General features: G+C 26.5%; 2 protein-coding genes across 3 annotated transcripts; one reads left to right on the top strand and one right to left on the bottom strand.

Moving 5' to 3' along the window:
• Window positions 1-3,014: 3,014 nt before the first annotated feature.
• On the top strand, window positions 3,015-6,621 carry LOC132929968 (F-box only protein 9). Its single transcript, XM_060995625.1, has 7 exons — window positions 3,015-3,326; window positions 3,432-3,594; window positions 3,654-3,769; window positions 3,844-4,007; window positions 4,454-4,645; window positions 5,080-5,314; window positions 5,395-6,621. The coding sequence occupies exons 1-7, from the start codon at window positions 3,297-3,299 to the stop codon at window positions 5,581-5,583; spliced, it is 1,089 nt and encodes a 362-aa protein (XP_060851608.1). The 5' UTR covers window positions 3,015-3,296; the 3' UTR covers window positions 5,584-6,621.
• Window positions 6,622-9,210: 2,589 nt separating this feature from the next.
• On the bottom strand, window positions 9,211-13,887 carry LOC132929967 (fatty acyl-CoA reductase wat-like). Of its 2 annotated transcripts, none has more exons than XM_060995623.1 (8): window positions 13,643-13,887; window positions 12,065-12,313; window positions 11,560-11,687; window positions 11,381-11,490; window positions 10,820-11,009; window positions 10,089-10,349; window positions 9,525-9,782; window positions 9,211-9,451 (listed from the first exon to the last, which is right to left on the bottom strand). In XM_060995623.1, the coding sequence occupies exons 1-8, from the start codon at window positions 13,829-13,831 to the stop codon at window positions 9,373-9,375; spliced, it is 1,464 nt and encodes a 487-aa protein (XP_060851606.1). In that variant the 5' UTR covers window positions 13,832-13,887; the 3' UTR covers window positions 9,211-9,372. The 2 variants fall into 2 exon arrangements, with proteins under 2 accessions (XP_060851606.1, XP_060851607.1); XM_060995624.1 differs by having other exon boundaries at window positions 10,089-10,337.
• Window positions 13,888-23,984: the final 10,097 nt, after the last annotated feature.

The raw sequence follows: 23,984 nt of genomic DNA, 5'->3' as shown, positions 1-23,984 counted from the left end.
GTATCAAATTGCAGTAAATGGTCCTGTTCAATATGTGAAGTTGCATTGTGCCTCAATGAAACCAAAAATTGTTTAAAGACTATCACACTGAGTAAAATTGTTATTTATAATATTATGTATTTTTATTTTATCCCAGGTAAAATTTAAGCCAGTAAAATTATATTTAAATATATTATTCTAAAATGTTTAATACAAAAAATATTGTATTAACCCATAGTGGTTTATATGGGTAATCAGTAATCATCTTACATAAGTTGAACTTTCAAAAGGTCAATTTTGTTTTTATAATTATTTTCATTTCTATATGTAATGAAGAATCTATAGTTTCAATTGATTTAGTTTTGGATAATAATTTCTTATAATTACGTGCGTCGAAGGGTTAATGGATACTGACATTTTTGGGATGCACATGCTTGGTGAATCACCTTGTACACTGTACATCCAATCCAACTATAAAGCGGCCCACTCTGATTGTCACGCAAATCGAGATTCACACACACACATTTTATAGTACCTATGACATATACCTACATATTTACCTACTATAGTTCAGATGCGTGACTTGTCAACATTTCGTTTACTGGAAAATAAACTCGGGGATAGACGAAAAACAAATCTTCGATACAATATCCTGCAGGATATTTTGTCCGGATGCACATGGGCGAATGATTAATATATCTTATAATAAAATATCAATAAACTAAAATCGTTCTGTATTACGACTTACGTGTATCTCACATTATAATATATCCATATACAAAAATAATAGACATGTCACATGTAATATTTTGTTTAACTAATCGTATATACCTACTGTGTGGTAAACATTTTTTTGAAGGGTAATATTTATTTATAATACACCGAACGTATTAAAATTTAAAATTTATATGTACATTATATTATAGCTATTACGAATATATATCATTTTTCCCCATGTGTGTAAATAACTTAAATTCTACATAATACTATAAAACCAGATATTCGGAGAGGGTTACGTGCTACAAGTCACCCTGAACATGACCGTCCTGGTACCGAGTCGATATTTTATAGAGGCAATAAACTACATAATGTTATATTTTTGAAAACTATGACGAAACAATAGCTGATAATGTTTTTATACAACAACTATTTATAAATATGCATATTGAATGCTGCAATCGAGGTTGGTATGTGTCAAGTTGACGTACGAGCCTTCGACATTGAAATGTTAAAACGCTTTTCTCTTTTCATTTTTAATTATGTTTTGTACCATTGTAATATTATGTACAGAGCCTTTCAAGGGAGACCACGGGTGGACACTGGGCACATTGTCGGTGAATTATTTTTAAACGACATTGATTGAAATAATTATAAATAAAGTCCATATGATTTAATTTTTTTAATTTGATCAAAATAATTGTAAGTGCGTAACGCTATTTTATATTTTACAGCCAAAGATCAACAATCAAAGTAATAAATACCTAATAATAATAATAATAATAATAGTAATAAACTAATAAAAGCAGGTACTTATAATTGAATATTAAAAGTATTATTTATAATGTTGATTTTACACAACGAGTTAAAAATGTTGTTATTCTGCAGGTTATCCTTATCAATTGATGTTAACAAAAAAAGATTGTTTTACATAACTGGTGCAGTCTGTGATTAATTGTTTATTATTATGTTCACAGAATTATTAAACATTTAAATAAATAAAAGATATTCTACTTATTATTATTATTTATGACTGTATAGTCTGTAGATTTTTGTAAATTAAATTAATTACATGATATACAAGTAGATACCATCGAGTATAGTAAAAATGTTTAATTATTTATTCCCATATTACACAGTATTTGGAATTGGCATAAATTATATAACATTATTGCAAAATAAATCAATTAATTAAGAATTATTATAATGCTGTTAAAGTATAGTACATTGTTTATATCATTTATATTCCATAAAGTCTGGAGGGCGCTGAAATTACATTGGCGGAACAATCAAAAATTCGAAAAACCAAATCTTCAAACAGCTGCCCAACCTTTGTGGTATAAATTATCGTTTTCAGATCATTGAAAAGTAATATACAATTAAAAAAAAAAAAAATGTTATCCAAGGACAACTTTCGGGTTATGTATTGTTTTTACGAATGATTACGGTCATATAGCATTTAAATGCAATACGCCGAAGAATTCTGAAATAAAGTCAGTTCTGTTTTATGTAGATATATGTGGCGATCACTGACGACTAGTGACACTAGTAAAGTAGTAACTGCGGGTAATAAATAAATGACTGAACTCGGCGCCATTCACCGAAATCGTCTGTGCAAAAGCCAAATGAGAAAACAACGTTTTATATAGAATCTGCACTGTACTTAACCGGCGAATAGAATCGAATAATATATGATCTGTGCGACATGTCCAATGCGATCGCGTAATAGGTATAGCGGAAATCGTTGTGGCAAAATTTATCGTCGACCGCGTCTCGTCAAGAGTTATAATTATATTGCTGTCGCAGAATACGCAGATGGACATTGGACGTTGAAATCATCGGGTAACGGCGGCACGTCGTCGGCATAACCGGTATTGTCCCGCGGGTCTGTGCCGTCTGTGGCGTACAATCTCAAAGAGGTTGTCGATTTACCTCCATGTATTTATTGATCGCCGTCCGGCCGGTATCTCCACACGGCTCTCGATCAGCTGAGCCGAATACGTTACGGTCTATCCGACTGACGGACAAACTTATCATAACGCCAAAATCCAATATCGAAAAAGAAGGGTTCGAGAGCCGCCGCGCAGAAGCATTGCAGAAACATCATACTAAAACGAAACGTACGTGTATATATATATATATACATATAGACTTGGTTGTTACTTACACTTCAGTCTATAAATGCACCACACGGATCTGTGTTTTGTGTCGTCCGTAGACCACATCGGTGATCATCAGTCATACGCGCTAAGGCTAACATAAATAATAATACGCACAGGCATTATCAACTCGTTCGCGTTATCACCGTCGTTTTTATTATTGTTTTTCACTACGCCACCGTTCACGGTCGGCGAGTTAACATTGCGATACCGCGATCAGCAGCTCTACTCGCGGCAATGCTCATCATTTACATGTTGAACTACGATCGTATACTTAGCAAGCTGATCATCGGCTTGATGCTGCTGATACTGGTGCTTATCGTCGACTTTTACATAGCCGAACACAATCAAAAGTACTTCAAGTCGCTGGACAATAACGCGAACGTTAATTAATCCTTCAACAACGCGAACGTCAAAGTGTGAACGCCGCCGCACTATAGCATGGACGCGACCCCGGCGACGTCTTCCAAGGTAGGTACCAGTTTATGTATTGTGCTTACGGAGCGAAAGTATTGAGGGGCACAGTAGGGTTTAAAGTCGCCCCCACGTTAATCGACAGTGTTGTATAATTTGCAGGACGACGCTAAAGCGTTGTTCCGCAAGGGAGTCGACTATGAACTCGAGGGTTTCCACTATGAGGCGATGCGTTGCTACAAGCGAGCGCTGAAATTAGATCCAGACGTCGAGAAAAAAATTGCCGATGAAGAATTTGTTTCTCGCTCCTCTATGGACACAACTGGTGAGCAAGCGACTCAATTATTTATGTGGAATGGATTTGACTTGTTTTCTTTTTTGTAGATGAAAATAATTTAAGCGACGAAAGCGATGACGAATATGATAACGAAGAAGACCTCTTCTTGAGATTTCAGAGGATAATGGGACCTCAAATATGCTTTCCAGAACGTACACAACTAGTATGATAATGCCTTATGTCTTACTTTTGAATGTCTTGATCAGATGTTTTATTATCATTTTATTTGTGTTCTAGACTACACATTTTTCAGCTCTTCCTCCTGAGCTTGTCCTATACATATTAAGGTGGGTCGTATCTTATGATCTCGATCTACGTATGTTAGAACAGTGTGCAGCTGTTTGTCGTGGTTGGTACTTGTGTGCCAGAGATCCTGAGTTGTGGCGTCGAGCATGCTCCAAGTAAGCTACCTGAACATCAAAATTGTTATGTTTATTTATATATTATTATACCTTTTTTTCTCAATATTTTCTGTATTGTATTTAAATTTATGAGTTTAAAGTCACACAAAAATTGGTGAGTTTAGAAATGTATTAATGTTATATTTTAAAAAACAAAAGTAACTTTTCTAATTTTTTTTGAAATTTTCTAAACATATTATTTTAATAAATTCTAAAATTGTTATGATTTAATTTAATTAACTTCATTAGTTACAATTACAATTATATTTTTATTTATAAATATTAAGTAGAGTTTATTTTTTGAATTTATCAATAATTTTTATTTTTTATAACATTAAGTTGAATGGAAAAAAATTACTATTGTATTTTTAACTATAAATATCTATGAAATAGATTTGTCTTTAGTTTTATTTGAATAATTAAGTATTAATATATTTATTGTTTAGATTTTGGCCTTCAAATGTCAATGATTTAGTCCCATATGACGGAAGTTGGCGACGAATGTTCATAGAACGACCCAATGTACTGACAATTGGTTGTTACATATGTAAAATATCTTATGTACGAAGAGGTGAAGAATCTTTCAGAGATAACACTAATGGACCATCTTTTAATGTTGTTTATTACAGATACTTAAGGTGATAATATATAAAGATTATTTATTTACATAAAGTTAAATGACACAAAAATAATATTTGATACATTTATTTTAATATTTAGCAACTAACTATAGAATTCAGGATTTTATATATTTGTTTTATTTTGTTAGAATATAAAACTTAACAAGACTTGTTACAGTTTTTGATTTATTAAATGTATGATAACTGACAAAACTTAAAAAAATAATTTTAAGTAAATTAGGCATTTATAAATGTTAGTTTGACTTTAAAAAAGAATACAGAGATGGCTCACTGTTTATTTATAGTAATCCACTCAATATCAGAATTTGTTTATTATTATAATTGTTGTTAAAATATCACAAACATGAAACAAGTCAACAAAACTTTTTCACATAATTTAATAAAAGTGTATGTTATTTTGATTTTGTATTTGGTTTTGTATTTGGTGTTAGATTTTTTTCTGACGGTCGTGTCTTAATGGTGCTATCTTACAATCCTCCATCTAAAATAGTACGAAAATTACAGACAAGAGAAAAGGCACCTTTCAATGTGTGCCCTGGACACTACAGACTGTCTGGAAAACAATTATTTTTGACTCTTGATAGTGAAGATAAGGAACGTGACCGAGAATTCAACAGAAAATTTGGTTGGGAGGACAACACCCAAAGGAAGACTACTTATAACATGGTATGGTACTACTCTTTTGAAACATAAAAATCTCATTTTACTTCTGACATTATTTATTATTATTATTTGTTTAAATCTAGGTTTTAGAAATTTCAAAATACAAAACAAAACAGAACTGGAAATTGCAATGTACAGATTATGAAATAGTTTATCAAAGTAGAGTTAATAGAGTAATGGTTACCAAATATGATTTATCTAATAATCGTTTTCCACCGTTTATATTTTCACGTGTAAAATGCTACTCAAATGAATCTGAACGTGTATTATAAAATTGTATATTACTTAAGCATAATATAATAAGCTCGACAAAACATTTGAAACAGTTTAAAAGATTTTTGTTTATTGTAGTTGAATATATTATGTGTTGTTTATTGTTTAAAAACACTAAAACAGTGTTTAAGCCTTTAATGGATATAAATTAAATTTAAATTCTATACTGTTTGGCGGCCTGTGATTTCTACAAATACTTTCACTACGTTATCTTCAATGTTACCTATCACTACACTAAATTGTGTGTAGTTAATTATTTATTTTTTAAAATTTAAGTACTTAATGTAACTTTATTAATTTTTAATAATGGTATACTGAACCTAAACACATCTTCTAATACATGGAAATAGTCTTTATTATCAATTGATAATAATCCATTTTTTTTAATGATGTTCAATGTAGATTTTAGTCTTATGAATGTCTCAATAATTAAAATCTGTGTGAACAAATTAATTAATAAAAAATTTTCAAGGAAGGTATACATTTTATTATGTGTTTTGACAAATTATATTGATAATAATATTGTGTGATTCTTTTTTAAGTTAAACTATTACATAGCTGAAATTATATAAGTGGTTTTTTTTTTAAATTCTTATCATGTATTATTTTCAATTTAATCTGAATGTATCGTATAATATTTGTATGGAGCTAAAATTCATAATGCTTATCAATTTATCATCTTCTTTTGTTAATGTATACTAATAAGTAAAAAGTAATATTATATCAATTTCAATGTATTATTAACGCGCTACTATTATACCTAAAACCTGTGTATTTAGTATAGGTATTATCTTATGTTTACATTTGTATTGTATAATACATTTATTGACGTGATATTTTACCATGTTTAATTATAAGAAACATAATATTATCTTAATTATCGATATATTATTACTATTGTACTCTATATATATGTTTGGCTGAAGTAAAAAAAAGATCAGATTTGAACTTATTTTTAATATTTGGGTTAAGAGGATGTTAACCTGTGTGTGTTGTCTATGTCTTACTAATGTACATTATACCGAATTTGCATTTAATAGGACACATTTTGTGTTGTTAGCTTTAATATTGGAATCAATTTCCTATTATCAAACTTAAAAGTAAAAATATTATATAGAGCTTCTCATGCTTTTATCATTTTAAAGAGAATTATAGCATTAATTATAAATACTAGTATTTATAATTGATGGACAGACAAAATATGCCTGCATAACGTCTTCGCATTTTTAAAATATTGAGTCACACACATATCAAATTGTGTGAATATGAAAATATTGACTTACTAAGAAATTGAAATGAAGGTAAATAAATGTTTAGATACGCAATGGTTTTATTTTTCCTTTAGAGGATCAAATATAAAAATGGGGAAAGATAACCACGGTGTTGTACAATAGAAATCGAGTGAACCTCATCATTAAAAAGTAAATTACTATAATGTATGTATTAAACTTTAATTCAACAATAAATCATTGCATGTGCAGATGGCCTGTCATCTTATATTACACTATTACAGAGTATATTCTATGATATATTTATATTGCTATTAAGGTAATTTATTTTATTAAATTACCTACAGAGGGTTAGTTAAATTTACCAAAAATATTTTATTTCAAAATAAACTATTGTGTATGAAATATAATAATATGCATTAAAGTTTCAAGTACTCGCAAATAAGATTTTTAAAACACAAAATAAAAAAATAATTAAAATTGTTATTCTTCAATTACATAGGTGGGTAGGTTTCTAATTTTGTTCAAATCTTAACTTAAAATATCTATAAAAATAAAACTGTAGTTATATAGTTTTAATCTTTTTGGTTACCATATAAAAGACTTATGAGAAATCTTTTATTAAATTTTTAATCCTTATCTATTAAAATTAAACATTATAAATTGTTTGCATGTCATGTTCATAATTTTAACAAAATTTATTAAAATTTAAACTACAAATTGTTCAAGTAAAAACTAAATACACGTGTCTATGTATCTTTAATATTTTTAAATATCAACAATATATAATGACAAACTTAAAAGGAATCCTATATTAAATTATCAGGCTTTTTGAGTCTGAGAAAAAATGTTTATAAGTATATGCATAATATACTAAAATTATTCTTTATTTTAAACGTAGATTATACGTATTATGTTTACTGAGTAAAAATAAATCTAAAAGAATTAAACAATTTTAAATAGCTCGAGAAAGAAATCAAAATACTTAGAAAATTATACCGTGTGTAGAAAATGTTAACATAGAAATTTGGTAAAAATCGATCGAGGAAAAATAATAGTTTTACAGTAGGTACCTATAATATATTATTTTTAACTTTAAACGTTCATACAAAGAATGTATTGATTTTACAATGATGTGTGTTTTTTTTTTATTTTTTTTTTTTTTTTTGTGTCTGTCATCACGTTTTGGAGTAGTAATAATGCTTCAATTTTCAACTTCAGCCCCTCTTTGAAAAGGAAAATTCATCTAGTTGGTACTTTGAGGGGACAAAAGTAGAAAATTTCCAGCAGTTTTCAAAAGCGTCGGGAAAAACCCTGAAAAAATAACGGAAAAAACGGGTATTTTTACGCATAACCACTTTTCGACAAAATCGATATTTTGATTTTGCTGTAACTCAAAAACGAATCATTGTAAATACTTGAAATTTTCACAAAATGTTTATATTATAGTTATCTATTTAGATTAAATTTTCAAATTATTTAGAATTTTTTGAAACTATTTATAAACCATTGTAATTTTCGACTTTTTTAAGTCTTTTTTCTTGAAATGCCGATAAAAAATTTTGGCTTTCCAAATATCTTTAAAATTTAATACAAGGTTTATTATAAGTTGTACTTATCGTAGTAAAAAAAAAATCAAAAATCGTTACTCACAATTTTTGTTTATAAGCATTTAAAGTTCAAATGTTTACAAAATAATATATCAAAATCGCGAACATTTGCAAAGAATTTTGAAGTTGAAAATTCATAAAATATTTGTGATTTATACTTAAGGTTCAAAAATCCAATACAAGGTTATCAATAATTTTTCCGTATAAATTCGTATGACTTTTTTGTCAAACTTGATGATGTTTTATAATACCTGCCTATCATACTATTCTTACTATTTATTTGTAGGTCAGGTAATTTATTTTTTGTTCCTGATATTTCGGAGGGGGTTTAAACATCCTACCCCCCCCCCCCTGCGTTTGCGCCTGCCTGCAGTTACAGCAGATTACTTGTGTGAAATGATTCGTTACAATAATAAACTTGTAAACTATGTTTACCTGGGTACCTAATTATAATTTTTCCTTCAGATTCAAAAGAAATTGTATGTATGAATGTATCCATTTCTTTTATAATCAACAATTATATAATAATAAATGTAACATGCTGTGGCAACTATGAAATGGACTTTTTTTTTATTAAATAAACCGGCCCGCAGCAGTAGAGACCATTGGGTGGTTTAATTTAGGAAAGGTTGTATTAGGCATAATTATTAGGTTACTTAAATACTAGATGATGATGTTTGACAAGTGTTAAATTTTGTTGAACAAATTGGCAACGATTATGAATTTGACTGAGGTGGAGATTAATTGGTTTAAAACTGTGAAGTCAGTTATTTTTTCTATACCTACCTTATTTATTTACCACTATATATCACATCAACAAGTCACAATAATAATTAACGAGTAATCTTACTTGTACAATTATAATTTCTGCTCTAAATCAAAACAAATTATTAAAAGCTAAGTATTCAATTTTTATTATTTAATATTAAATCTAATAATTTTATATAGGTTATGCCACAAACATCCAACATACTTGGAATACGATGTAAATAATAAAGAAAATGCACAACTGATGACACCAAAATAATCTGAAAACAATAAATAACATATAGTGAGAAAAATGCCAAAAATCGAACATTCGTTATTTAAAATCTTATATACTTTTGATTTTTCTTTAACGCTATAGTCATGTTACTTAATTCTTCGTGTAAAATGTGTTTCCTAATCCCGTAAACAGTACACTTTATATAAGATTTCCAATCAAATTCTTTGAAACTGAACCAAAATGTTTCACGATCCTCTTGACTGAGTAACGACCATAATTCTTGAATATTACTGTTGTCGAATTTCCATTCACTCGTAGTAAACACTTTAAGTAAATCAGTCGTATTTTCTAATTTTTTATACATTTTCAGCATTCTGAATCAACATATTATAAAATCATAATTAATCTTTTATATTTATTACAATTTTTAATAATCTGGTATAGTTTACTGCAATATTGTAAGGTAGAATAAAGATGATATTAATGGTTTCTAATAAATCTGACCCGAATGTAATTGTTTAAACTATAAATTTAAGACAAGTGCTCAATTAAAAACCACGATAATATTAAAGATAGAAAGAAAACCTTACATAAAATTTATGTTTATTTAATGAAAATCCTAATTTAATTAGATATTCAGATGTACCTTATATTATTAGGTAGTTACATTACCTACTTACTTTGGATTTTTACCACGAATAATGAATGATAAATCTACGAACGCAGCAGGTATCCGGTGTAGTAAAAATCTTAAAATATCAATGAACCATCGATTGGTAGAAAATATACAAAATATAAACCACATTGATCCCAACGGAGGCGCCTGATGGTAAGTTTCGAATACATACTGTATGATCTTATCCCAATGTATTGAGCTTTCAACACTAGACACGTAATTATAAATTGTTGGTTCCTTGTTCTTTTCGTAGCTATAGTTATGCCTATCATCAAAATTAATAAAATACAAATGATTAAATTGCAAATAAAATATTATATATCCAGGGATGTATTGGTAAATAACGTGTTGAGTATACGCCATATTTACCTACTGTTGTATAATATAAATAGTACTATCAATAACAGCCGTAAATATTGTATTATACTCGATTATACCACCGTCTTGGATTATACGAGTATACCGTGTACGAGACCTGATAAGTAATATTCAACTTATATTATTTTTAATTTTATAAAATAGAATTTAAAAAACCAATTTTAAATTTTCAAAAACAATTATTAAAACAATATACCCTTTTCCATTTGTCACCATTCACTGTATACTCAACATTTATCAACCGTATACCTATAAAATGAATATTTTTTCACGTACACGCATTTCTTTATAAATATTGTTGTAAGTATACGCTCAATACACCCCTGTATATATCAAGTAACATGTAATAAATTATACCTGTTCACTGTACTCCACATTACACTAATAAGTGCATTTGCAGTGTAATCGACTGGGACAATATCAGCTCTTTTATCCATGGATAATTGAAATGTTCTTAAAAATCCGACGATTAGGGGAGCAATAATACCAGACGGTCCATTAATATTATCTAACCAACCTGGTTCTGGTTCACATTTTGTGCATCCAACTGCAGCATTGTTATTATTTAATATTTTCGATTAGAAATTTCGAACAATATATGTAAATATGAAGCAAATGAGACAAACTTAACTCTGTTTTAGGATTCTACACGATTATACATATCATATAATATTACTAGGGGCGTATTTAGAAATGTCTTAAGGGGGGGGGCACAAACAAAAAGTTCAAATTTGCGTATATGGGGCGTAGAGTTTTAAAATATCTCAAATAATAAAAATAAGTATAAAATACAGTGAATGGAGGGGAGGCACGGGCCCCATGGGCTCCTCCCTTAAATACGCCCCTGCATATTACAACAATTTGTTTTTCCCTATAATGCTATATTTGATAATTATGTATATATATTATAATCCTTACTAATTGAAGGACGAAATATTGAAATCGGCAATTGATTTTCATTTGTTAAAATTAAATTTTCTGAAATTGCTTTAGTGAAAGTGTAGGTATTAGGCCAATCAACTGAAAAACTTTTTTATCGCAGAATAGAAAAATTAAAAATTAAAAAAAAATTGTATTAAAAAAAAAAATGTATTTACTTCTGTGTGTTTTTATCTCGTTTAATTAAATCTTTTAATTCATTAGCTGATATTGAAACGGGATAGAATTGTTCTTTGATTTCACTTCTTGGACAATGTGAATAAGCAGTTGATACATGCACAAAACCCTAAAAATATATTAAGTTATTAATGTTTTTTTTTGAAAAATTGTTACAATTACTGAGTAGTAGGTATACGATATTTTATGATTATTCTCATTATAAAACAAAAACCTGCGTGTATAATTAAAATTTGTTCGTTAAACATTTTCTAATATACTTAATACAATTTTAATATTCTCTATAATTTTCCTAATTCTTATCTTAATTTTAATTAGTTTAAATTTAATGCATCTTAAATTTCTCAAAAAGAAAGTTGTTATAAAATGAATGTCCAATGTTAAATAATCACTCTGAATTAAATGTTATAAAAATTATTAAAATTTAAAAAAGAAAAACATAGTCAAAACATTTAATAATTATTAATTATTTATGTATTCAAATACCTTGAGATTAGTCATTTTTGTTGCTAGTTCTAATATATTTTCTGTTCCTTGAATGTTTATTTTTGTTGCTATCTGAAGAGTTTCATTGAATCTGACTGTAGCAGCACAATGAAATAAAAAATTCACATTTTTTATCAACCAATCACGATCGTCTGTTGAAAATCCTAATGAAGGTTCTTCTAAATTTCCATCAATTATTTTTATCTTGGTTATGAAGTCAGGTTTTTCCAAACGGAGGCGGTCAAATGTCTAAAAGTTATAGTATAACTAATTAAATATTAGATCAATGAATATATTTATTTTACAAAAATGTAGGATTTCTAATATTTTTATTTTTATGTATGTAATTTGGGATAGTTAAAATGTTTTCATTTTCAATCTAGTGTATGTGTTGAAATAATATTTTTTTATACGTGGAATATTTTTTTAATATTTTGATAAGTTTAAGCTATTTTACATTTTCTAAGTGTTTTTTTTTATAACTGTTGATTGATAGTTTTCACTTGGTCAAAAGGAATACACAGTTTTTTTTATCAATTAAAAAAAATGGAAAATACATTATTACAATATTTCTTATAAGCTTTTAAGTTAGAAATTTAAAGAAATTCTGAACATTATTTGGTACCTAATTATATAATAAATGTGAAAAATGTTCTTTTATATTTAATATTTGAAAATTTAATAAAAAATTAATCATAACTATATTGATTATACTATTATTCTATACTATTTTTTTGATGTATTTTTGTATAAAAATAAAAAAATAATAATGATAATGTGGTCTTGAAATTTTCAACATTTTTTGTTTTATTAGTACTATTTATGAATAATGTGACACTTAAACGAAGGATAATATATTTATTTATTTTGTTATTATTATTATTATTATTATTATTATTTATCAAAATAAAATATATGTGTTAAATTATTTTCTGTCAAGTTATATACATTTTGATAAATTCACATTTTATTACATTTGATTTTATGTCATTATATTATTATATAACATCATAAAAATACAAGAATTATATTTAATTTGGTTAGCTACAACAAAATTACGAATATAATATACTGTATGATAAAATAGGTATCTGAACAATTCGTAAAAATTAATAAAAATTTGAAACAATAATTTAAAAACTGTCCTCATGTCTTCCAATTAGTAGGAGGTATACTTTGAGCGTAAATCGCTAAAGTCGTGTTATTTTGACTTAACTGCTATTTTCTAAAGTATTATAATGATATACAATTACAAAAAAAAAAAATGTTTTCAATGTCTTAATTTTATTTTAATGAATAAAAACTTTATTTGAAATTAAGTTTATAAAAATATTTTATCATTGATGAAAATTGCTTTAACAAAAAGTATTAATAATGAATTTATTATGTATTGACAAATAATTGTTTTTTTATAAAATATTTTTTATTAACTTTCCTAGATTCAATTAAATAATAATTAATAATATAAATCACCAAATAAATTAATCATTAATAGTTAATGTTTATTTAAATTATTTATCAAATTTATCAATGTATACTCAATGTATATTCAACTTTTAAGTACAAAAATAGACTTACAGTTTGTTTATAGATATCCGCAGTTCTTTGACTTGCAGTTAATCCTTTCTTACCTCTAACGAAAACCGCAATGGTTTTCACATCACAAGACCTTAACAATTTTTCTAAGAGTATTTTTCCTAGAAACCCCGTACTACCAGTGATGAAAACCACTCCATCCCTAAACATGTCGATTATACTTATTTCCATATTTTTTTTTTCGTTAAGTTAAATACAACATCAATAGATATTAGATACACTGCAGACGCTGGTCAGAATTTAAATGAGTTTTAAGCTTACATACGAATCGGTATCTTTCGTGTTAGCAATTTTTGCTGACTGTCCAACTTTTTATTTTATATTGTACAATGTACATAAATTAATCTTTAAATTATATGATATAGAAATGCCTATGCGTGATTCAGACCTTATCAAAGGTGTATAGGGGAATTTTCCTGCAGTTGAATCTAGACTCTGCATAGTAGTTAGGAATATTATAGTGAGAAAATTACAAGAATAAAGTTTAGGTTAAACAAAAACAAATTTTTTTAAAGTAGATAGTTAATTATATTTTAAATTATTCAGCATAAAAATTTTTAACTCAATAATCATAATATTATATTTTATTAACAATATTGATCATATTTTACTCAGTTGGCCGTTAAATCGCTTGTTTTACCTTAGATAAGATAAACATAATAATAATTACCATATTATTAAATTATGAAATGCCTATTGTTAGTCAATATTTCATTATAATCAACATAAAACCACGCAAAATACAGTAGGCTCCACACGTCTAATCTGTAAATGGAAAGACGCAACTAATATATTATTTGTTCAAAATATTTCGTTGAATTGCAGGTCACAATAATGGATGTATTAAGCTTAACTTTAATGTTGGATCCGTTTTGTTATGCAATATTATTAAGTATATTTTGACATGTATATAAATTGATATTATAGTAGGTAAATCTAAAATATTAAAATAAATACTAAAAATATTTTGAAATTTTTAAAAGAATGAATAATTTTGGATTTTGTAATATATTTTTCTTAATCTTTTGACCTAGCCTAACAATTTTTATCAACAATTAAAAAAAAAAAAAAAATCAAATAATTAAAATTTTTCTAAGTATTTTGAAAATTTGAAAATTTATCTTATCAATATTATTCGAATAATAATAAATAATAAACAAGGTTATATAGTATATTATGTAATAAATTATTACAATTTATTTTTTGTAATAAATCGTTATTATAGTTTGAATATGATATTATTAAGTATAATATTTTGATATGTATTTAAATTGATATTATAGTAAATCTAAAATATTAATATAAATACTAAAAATATTATATATAGGTACCTAACCTATTTATAGTCGAACATCGAATGTATAAAATATTATATAACGAATTTCAGTATATAAAAACAGTGTTAGAGGTACTATAATCTGTACAGATTGCTTTATAAACCAAGCATGAATTAATTGAGAAATTCTGATAAACTGCACATCTTACTGAATAAGAAAATGTCTACTTAATTAAGTGTTAAGTAGAAAATCTTGGTCACAAAGTCTGGTTTTTCAAATCGAAGACGGTCAAAAATCTTAAAAGACACAATACACTCTTTTTAAAAATTGCATTGTTCTAAAAAGTATTTTTATTAAAATAAAATGTTTGTAATAAATTATTCACTGCTGAGTTATATTAATTTGATAAACTTACATTTAGATTTTTTTTAATATAATAAAACATATTGAAAACTACAATTTAAAATATAAGATATATTGAGTTAAAAATTCTAGAATCATAAAATATAATAAAATAGGTGAGACAATTTATAATAATTAAAGATAATAATGAGAAATTGGCAAAGTTGTAAAAGCTTGGCAAAAGCGTTTGATACGATTAATCATAAAATACTATTACATGTATTACCTAGTTTTGGAATAACAAATATTAGTCTTAATTGGTTTAAGAGTTACCTAATGAACAGGAAACAAACGGTAAAAATAAATAATGTTATTGGTCAAGAAAGTTTTTATTAAATACGGAGTTCCGTAAGGTAATGTATTGGGGCCTATATTGTTTACATTACATACATCCGCATGTGATATTAGTATTGATGGTTTTGGTCGTTACTTACGCGGATGATACATGTCTTTTCTCTGACAAATCGTAGAATTCAGTTCACGATAAAGCTACGGTTGGTTTGAATAATATTTATAAATAATGCCTTATGTCTGTGTAATACCTATAAATGTAACATTAAATGAAGATAAAACTATGTTTATAGCATTTTCTGTTAATAAAACGTTAACTAATTGTAATTCAATAACCATCCATATTCCATAGATGTTTTAATAAAAAAAACTTGCGACATACATACACTGTACACGTAAAATAATACATTTCTATAATTAGATATTTAGGTATTATTTTTGATAAACATTTAAAATGGAATTTACATAATATGCTTAATTTATTAGGAAAGTTACGTACAATAACACACAAATTTATAAAGCTCAAGAATTTGATACTTACACAAACAATTCGTATAATATATTTTACTCGATTTATCAATAAGGGCTATTTGCTATTAATATGGAGTGGACTAGGTGATGGTTAAAAACAGCTACAAGTAAATCAAAACAAAATAGTAAGAATATATTATGTTTAAATAAGTGTGCTCTTGAATGTTCGAATAGTCAAAACTATAGGGATTTGGGTGTTCTATCAGTAAAATACCTTTATAAAAAAAATATTAATTATGTTTATATTTAAACGATTAATAAAAGGAAAAAATATTTTTTGAAAATAAAAGAGTAAAGAGAAAATATGGTCTATAATATTCCTGTCAAATATGCGAAGAAATCTTTTGGTCAATCATTTGTGGACTGCTTAGGGCCTACGTACATAAACTTAATGCCATATGAGTATAAAAAAAACATCCACCAGCATCAAAATAGTATTATAAACACTGTGTATAAGTATTTATTCTTAGAATTAGTTTAAACTATTATTGTATTATTAATATATTACTATATAGATATACATTCAATTCAATTTAATTTAATTTATAATGTGAGAATAATATAGTTTGTTTTTTATATTATTTTTATCATAATTTTCAATTTCAACTTTGATTTTTCTATACTATAATTATTTTAATCAAATAACTAATAATGCTGTACAATATTTATAAAATTGTAAATTTTTATTATTTTAGATTTTTTAGTATAATATTGTTACGATCCCTATCTTTAATTCAAGTTCTGCTCATAAGAGATAAATAATCATCGTATTGTAATTATAAACTTGTGTATTGTCATTTTTAGATTTTCATTGATTTTTAATAATAATAATAAAAAAAAAATTCTTAAATTTCTGAGTTTACGTTTTGACTCAATCTCTGGGTACCCTTTATAAATATATATTTATTTAATTTTTGACCTAATACTCGAGTAAAACAATTTAAACAAATATTGTATACAAAAAAAGTAAATAAAATGTGAACAATTGCCGACCATAAAACTATTTCTTCATCTTCCTGACAAATTATTTTAATGAAATATTTTTTACTAACTTTCCTAGATTCAAAAGAATAATAATAAATAATAAAATTACCAAATGGGTTAATCATTATAATAGGTTATGTTTATTTAATTTATTTACCAAATTTATCATACATATTAAACTTTTAAGTACAAAAATAGACTTACAGCTTGTTTATAGATATCCGCAGCTCTTTGACTGGCAGCTAATCCTTTCTTACCCCTGACAAGAATCGCAATGGTTTTCACATCACAAGACCTTAGCAATTTTTCTAAGAGTATTTTTCCTAGAAACCCCGTACTACCAGTGATGAAAACCACTCCGTCCTTAAACGTGTCGGCTATACTCATTTCCATCTTTTTACTCAGATATTACACCAATATTTTGACTGCAAGTGTGCAAATTAATGTACGAGTATCTAGTTATATACTAATACATTAAACGAGTTCTTTTCGTATTATCTAGTATTTCTGACCTTCCTATCTAGGATTTCTAGAGTGGGGTGATGAATTAATTACTTTTATAATGATGGGTGTGTTTTTATTTATATGCATGTTATCGCTTTTTGGGGCAGAAAAATGCTTTAGTTTTCTACCTTGGAGGTGGATTCTGGTACTAAATAGGATCTAATTAGTACTTGGGTGGGGGTGGGGTCTAAAAAATTTTCAGTACTTTTCTTAATAATCGTGAAAATATAAAAAAATTAAGAACGGGAATTTTCACGCTCAAGCAATTTCGACAAAATCGAAATATTTATATTTTGTAATTCAAAAACCAATAACCGTAGGAACTTGATATTTTCAACAAGTGTTTATAATAAAATCGTTTTAAGATACACTCAATAACACCTACTGCAGCACAGAAGGATGGTTTCCTACTTTCCACCTTTTTCTCGTGTACGACTATGTATTTTAATTCCAAAAAACAACTCGAGTAGTGGGATGGACCCAATATCCTAAGTACAAATTTGTCAAAAAATGATTTAAGATCATACGTCACGCTATACGTTCGTTAATATCGTTCGCCGCAAAACGTGGAAAGATTAAAAATAGTAATAATGAAAACCTGTCTGCGCAAGCTGTAAAATATTTTATTCAATTTGTTATCATACCGGTGTACTTAACTACGCAAACAACGTTCACGAATGAGGAATGAGCACTCGTTGACTGCGAGTATAGTAGGCGTGGCTTAAGTCTATCGTGTTTGCGGATCGCAAAAAAAGCGTATTCTCTAAGCTTTTGTATGCGTTTGGTTTGAGTATCACATGTCTTCTTGACAATAAAACAAAACGTGAAAAAAAAATATTTATGTAGTTTCGGGTAACTACAGAATGTACCTGTGACGTTAGTGAGTCTGCCGTCTACATGTGTAATCAACATATAGGTATACCGGCAACGTACATACCTACATTCAAACATTTATCGTTATTCGTTATTAAAAAAATTATTATTCTTGTGGATTGCAGGTTATTAAAAAAAATTATATTATTCAATTTAGAATTCCAGACAACTAAAATACTACAGTACTACACTATTTCTTAAGTTTAACAGTGTGATGGTAATCATTATCAATTATCATAACTAAGGATAAAAAGTTATAGGAGGAAAAATTGTCAAAATATGCACAAAAAAACATCTAATCGACGCCATCTTAGTCCAACGTCTGTTTATCTAAAAAAAATTGTAAATTTTTGTAAATATTGTGACACTCACATTTAATTTTATTTTTTTTCTCACCTGTAAATTTGTTGCATTGGACCACTAGAGCTTTTTTAAGATTGTCAACGTGTAATCGACGACGATTGTCTGAGAGGATATTTTTTTTTAAGTATAATATTTGATTAAAATATTTAATGTAAGTATAATCTTTGATAATATTAACTAAATATGCATTTTTATGCACGAATAAACATTTAATATGCTATTCTTAAAAAAATGTACCCAAATATGCAAAAATATGCAAAAAATTCACAGAAAAAAAGGAACTCGCTAGGTTATGAAACGGATTTATAGCTCACCTAGCTATGAATAGAAGGCATAGACAAAAATATACAAGTCCTATAACTTCTCATCTCTAATTATAACTATAATTATTGTAGAATTGTATATTTTGTTGTAAAAGCTGTATAATTTTAAAATACAATATTTCCTTTGTGTAACTATATAATATATAACTATGCTTATCTTAAAAACTTGTAAAATTAGTAGTGTTGCAAAAAAAATATAATATAAAATAAAATAAAGAATTTTGAATTACATTAAATAAATGTATATAATATTAGTAAAAAAGTCAAAATTCTGAATCGTAAATAGTAGAAAATAATAAAATAATACATTTGGTGAAAATTTCAAGTACCTACAGTTATTCGTTCTCCAGTTAAACCCAATAAAATTAAATCGATTTTGTAAAAAATTGAATTTGCGTAAAAATTCCCCTTTTTAACAGTTCACTGAAAAAAATTCTTCCGTATATCAATTATTTCTTAATTATTTTTGGGTGCATATTAAACGCACATAGAATACGTGACGATGTACGGTAAATTTTTATTTGCATTGATTTAGTTAGGTTATATAGTTATGTAATCGTTTCGTATTCTACGTGGGAAAAACCTATCCAGTTATGTATCCTCCATAGGAATTAATTGTGTATGTATATCAACCATACTATTTATCTTGTGCCAACACCGTCAACAATAAATTATTTTAACAGTTTAAGTATACCTATATGAGTATACGACTTGTTTAAAGTAGTTGGAGGTATTATCCATTACCGGTTATAGCACTAATAAATATGATATAAAATATAATAATATTACTTGTACAGCTGTACAGCTTTACTTTAAACTTTAAATTATTTTTCTAACATTTTATTGTACAAGATATTAAAAATGTACATTACAATTTACGCTGTTAGGGACCTATGACATATTAATAACGAAGTTTATTAGAGTTTTGTATTTTGTCGGTTGTTTCCTATTTGTACAGATACATTATTCGTGTTATACATGTACCTAGGTTAATACACTTTGTATACATAAAAAAAATAAAAAATAAATGTATCGAGTGTAATTGAATTTTGATTGTTTAAAAATTATTCTTGTAGTGAAGATATAGAAAAATAATAAGACATTGATGGGTCAATGAACCAAATACAATACAATCTGACATAATAAGTAACGATTTAAAAAAAAAAACACTATATTTTCTATACAATCATTAAACCAAAGTTTATATTATATTTATAAATTTTCAATTATTTTAGTGATTAAATAACAGTTAAGAATAATATGCAATAACGTTCAAAATATGAAAATTATTCATTTTATAATATTTTACAATTTGTTCAGCCAATATTAAAATTCCTTCCGTTTGTCTAGCATGTTATTATAATATATGCGTATAATACGTGAACGCCACGAGGTTAACCTTTATTCGCATTGACTATAGTTATGTAATAATTCTGTATTAATAGTAAAAAAAAACATACAATTATTTATTAAAGTAGACTAGGGAATTGCTATTCTTTGTGTATCAGCATTAATTCCGTAGCTAATATCAATGGATTTTTATAGTTTTATTTTATACTATTATACTACTACATGTATAGCATTGACTATTACCGATTATAGCATTATAATATAATTAAATATAGCATTACATATTATACTATTTGACTATATAATTTTTTGACGTTTTATTATATAACAAAACGTTAAAAACTTATATTATAAACTATTATATTATTAAGATACATTAATATCCATATGGTTATTACGAACTTTTTATTTTTATAATTAATTTATTTTTAAACACACTAACTGTGCAATATATGTCTCAAGTCTATTTTTTAATTTGATCGAATAATATTGTAGTTGTCTTAATGCAATGTATTAAATCGAAAAGGCCACAATGTAAACATAATTATACTAGAAAAACATGCTCTTTTTATGGTAAATCAACAACCAAAATAATAAATATGTTACAATATTCAAGTGGTGAAATTAATAGATTAAAATTTATACAGGCATTTAAAAAAAAAAAATAAAAACGCTATAATATATTGATGTTTGTACATTGTATTACCTATAGTATTTTGATGGTAAAATATAAGATAAATTTAATCGAATATTAAAATGTATACACATTTTTAATATGAAATATAAATATTATCAAATATTTCATGGAATAATGTAAATTCAACTTAAACAATGTGATTGTAGTTCATAAAATTGAATTTATAATAATGAATAGGTATCTATTGTAACTATTTATAAATTTACTGGTATCTAGTATCCCATAGCCCCTCTAAATACGTCACCAACTATATCAAACAATAATTGAGATCCAAACATGAAAGAGTTAACAAATTTTTCTAATAATCATTTGTAATTTAAATTTGGATGAAGTTAGATATTTAAATGAAAAATGACGAATTTTGATATTTTGTTGTAATTTAAAAATAGTATTTGTGTAAAGCTTTTATAGACTCAATGGCATTTTCATATGCAATGTTTTCGCAATAATAATGTAATACATATTATTATACAAATTTTGTTTTTTTTTTGTAAATTTACGGTATTTTAACAAAATTTATTAGGTATATAATTTAGTGTTTTGTAAATTTACGGTATTTTAACAAATTTATTAGGTATATAATTTAGAATTACGGTAAATAAATTAGAATTATGCTATCACGACGAAGGCTGGAATTTTAAAATATCCGATAAAGTGTTTTCAAAAGGATCTTTTCATTGAACTCTGTATGTTATCATATAGAGTTCAATGGATCTTTTCGACTAAATATGGTTATACTTGATCACGATGACCAGCTACTTAAATATTATTGTACAACGATATACATACACTATATTATATTCAAGATGGCGGCACCGTCAGTGAATATAATATTACGCAACAGCTAGTACACAGCGACAGTTACAACGACGGCAATTATAAGCTCGTATGCAAATGTATGGCCGGTCGGTCGAATACGAAAAGATGACCGCAGTACATAGACATCAGTAAGCCTGAGAAATATAACATAAGCGAGGAATTATTGTGGTTACGTCCAAGTAGCAAATACGAGTGTACAACTTGAAAGAGGCCGACGCACGACATCGAACACTACACACGTGGAAACAAACGATTTTCGCGTATACGATTATCTGTATTTTAATTTCATTACGGTGGTTTATCCGTGTCAATGAATAAGATATTACATTTATATTTTAAATTGCATAATTTAATGCTTGATATGATATAATAATGTACTTTATTTAGGTATTTATCTTGATTTTTGGTTTCTTACTACGTTTAATTAAAATTTTTTATTTAAAATCGATAATTATCTATTTTATAATGTATATGTATTATCTATATTTATTTTAACATATACTCCTATATTATATGATTTTGGACTTGATTTTCTGACTCTAACCGATTTTTGATATCACTAAATATTGATTTTTAATTGCAAAACTTGAAACCTGTAGCAACACGAATGCTACCTAAAGCATGTAGGTGATGTTTCATACATTTTCGTTGAAGTAGAAAATATCGAATAGCATGCTACGTTTATACAATATATCGATTGTTTTTAGATTCTGAACGGAGTGATGAATGTATTAATTTTACAATGATGTGTGTTTTTTTTTATTTTATTTTTTCTTTTTGTGTCTGTCATCACGTTTTGGAGTAGTGATAATGCTTCAATTTCCAGCAGTTTTCAAAAGCGTACAGGAAAAACCCTGAAAAAATAACGGAAAAACGGGTATTTTTACGCATAACCACTTTTCGACAAAATCGATATTTTGATTTTGCTGTAACTCAAAAACGAATCATTGTAAATACTTTAAATTTTCACCAAATGTTTATATTAGCGTTATCTATTTAGGATTAAATTTTCAAAAAATGTTAACTTTTTTTAAGCTACTTATAGACAATTGAAATTTTTGACTTTTTTAAGTTTTTTTTCTTGAAATGCCGATAAAAAAAAATTGGCTTTCCAAAAAATTTTTGAAATTTAATACAAAGTTTATTATTGGTTGTACTTATCGTAGTAAAAAAAAATCAAAAATGGTTAGTTACAATTTTTGTGTATAAGCATTTAAAGTTCAAATGTTTACGAAATATATCAAAATCACGAAAATTTGCAATGAATTTTGAAGTTGAAAATTCATGAAATTTTTGTGATTTACACCTAAGGTTAAAAAACCCAATACAAAGTTATCCATAAGTTTTCCTTCAAGTAACTATAAAAAAAAAATTCCAACGTCTATATGAAAAAAAATTTTAAGAGCGTAGGTATGAAATTTAATTTTTTACAAAATTGCGTAAAATAACAACGATATATTACAACTTAAATATAGAAAATAATATAATATATCCTATACTAATTATCATTGACTGACAAATCATCTCCATCCATAATCGTTTTTCGTATACAATGATACCTCTCATTGCATTCAAATTTAACACATCCATTATAATGACCAGTGACCTACTCTCCATCTCTACTATACAGCAGAGCGATATCCACTTGCCCACTTTTTTTTACTTTAAAGTATAATAATAATAAATAAATAAATAGTATATATTTTTGTATGCTCATGAATACGGATTATTTTCGAGAACGAGCAAGTTGGATGAAAATTATAGGTGTGAATTTTGGTCCATGTCCATGGTACTCAGCTTTCATATTATGCTCCGATACTGTATGACTACAATCTATGTGAATTAAATATTTCGATCAGATGACCTAGACACTAAAATTTGATTAGTGTTTTTTTGCATAAATAACTTAA

Source organism: Rhopalosiphum padi, chromosome 4, assembly GCF_020882245.1.
Source record: "Rhopalosiphum padi isolate XX-2018 chromosome 4, ASM2088224v1, whole genome shotgun sequence".
NCBI lineage: Eukaryota > Metazoa > Arthropoda > Insecta > Hemiptera > Aphididae > Rhopalosiphum > Rhopalosiphum padi.
This window is presented reverse-complemented; position numbering and strand designations above follow the sequence as displayed.

Coding starts and splice junctions, on each gene's coding strand:
- LOC132929968 (XM_060995625.1), top strand. CDS start 3,297: ATGGACGCGACCCCGGCGACGTCTTCCAAG. Junction 3,327..3,431: donor CCCCGGCGACGTCTTCCAAG/GTAGGTACCAGT, acceptor TATAATTTGCAG/GACGACGCTAAAGCGTTGTT. Junction 3,770..3,843: donor TTCCAGAACGTACACAACTA/GTATGATAATGC, acceptor TTTGTGTTCTAG/ACTACACATTTTTCAGCTCT.
- LOC132929967 (XM_060995623.1), bottom strand. CDS start 13,831: ATGGAAATAAGTATAATCGACATGTTTAGGGATGGAGTGGTTTTCATC. Junction 12,314..13,642: donor CGGATATCTATAAACAAACT/GTAAGTCTATTT, acceptor TATAACTTTTAG/ACATTTGACCGCCTCCGTTT. Junction 9,783..10,088: donor ATTCGTGGTAAAAATCCAAA/GTAAGTAGGTAA, acceptor ATGTTGATTCAG/AATGCTGAAAATGTATAAAA.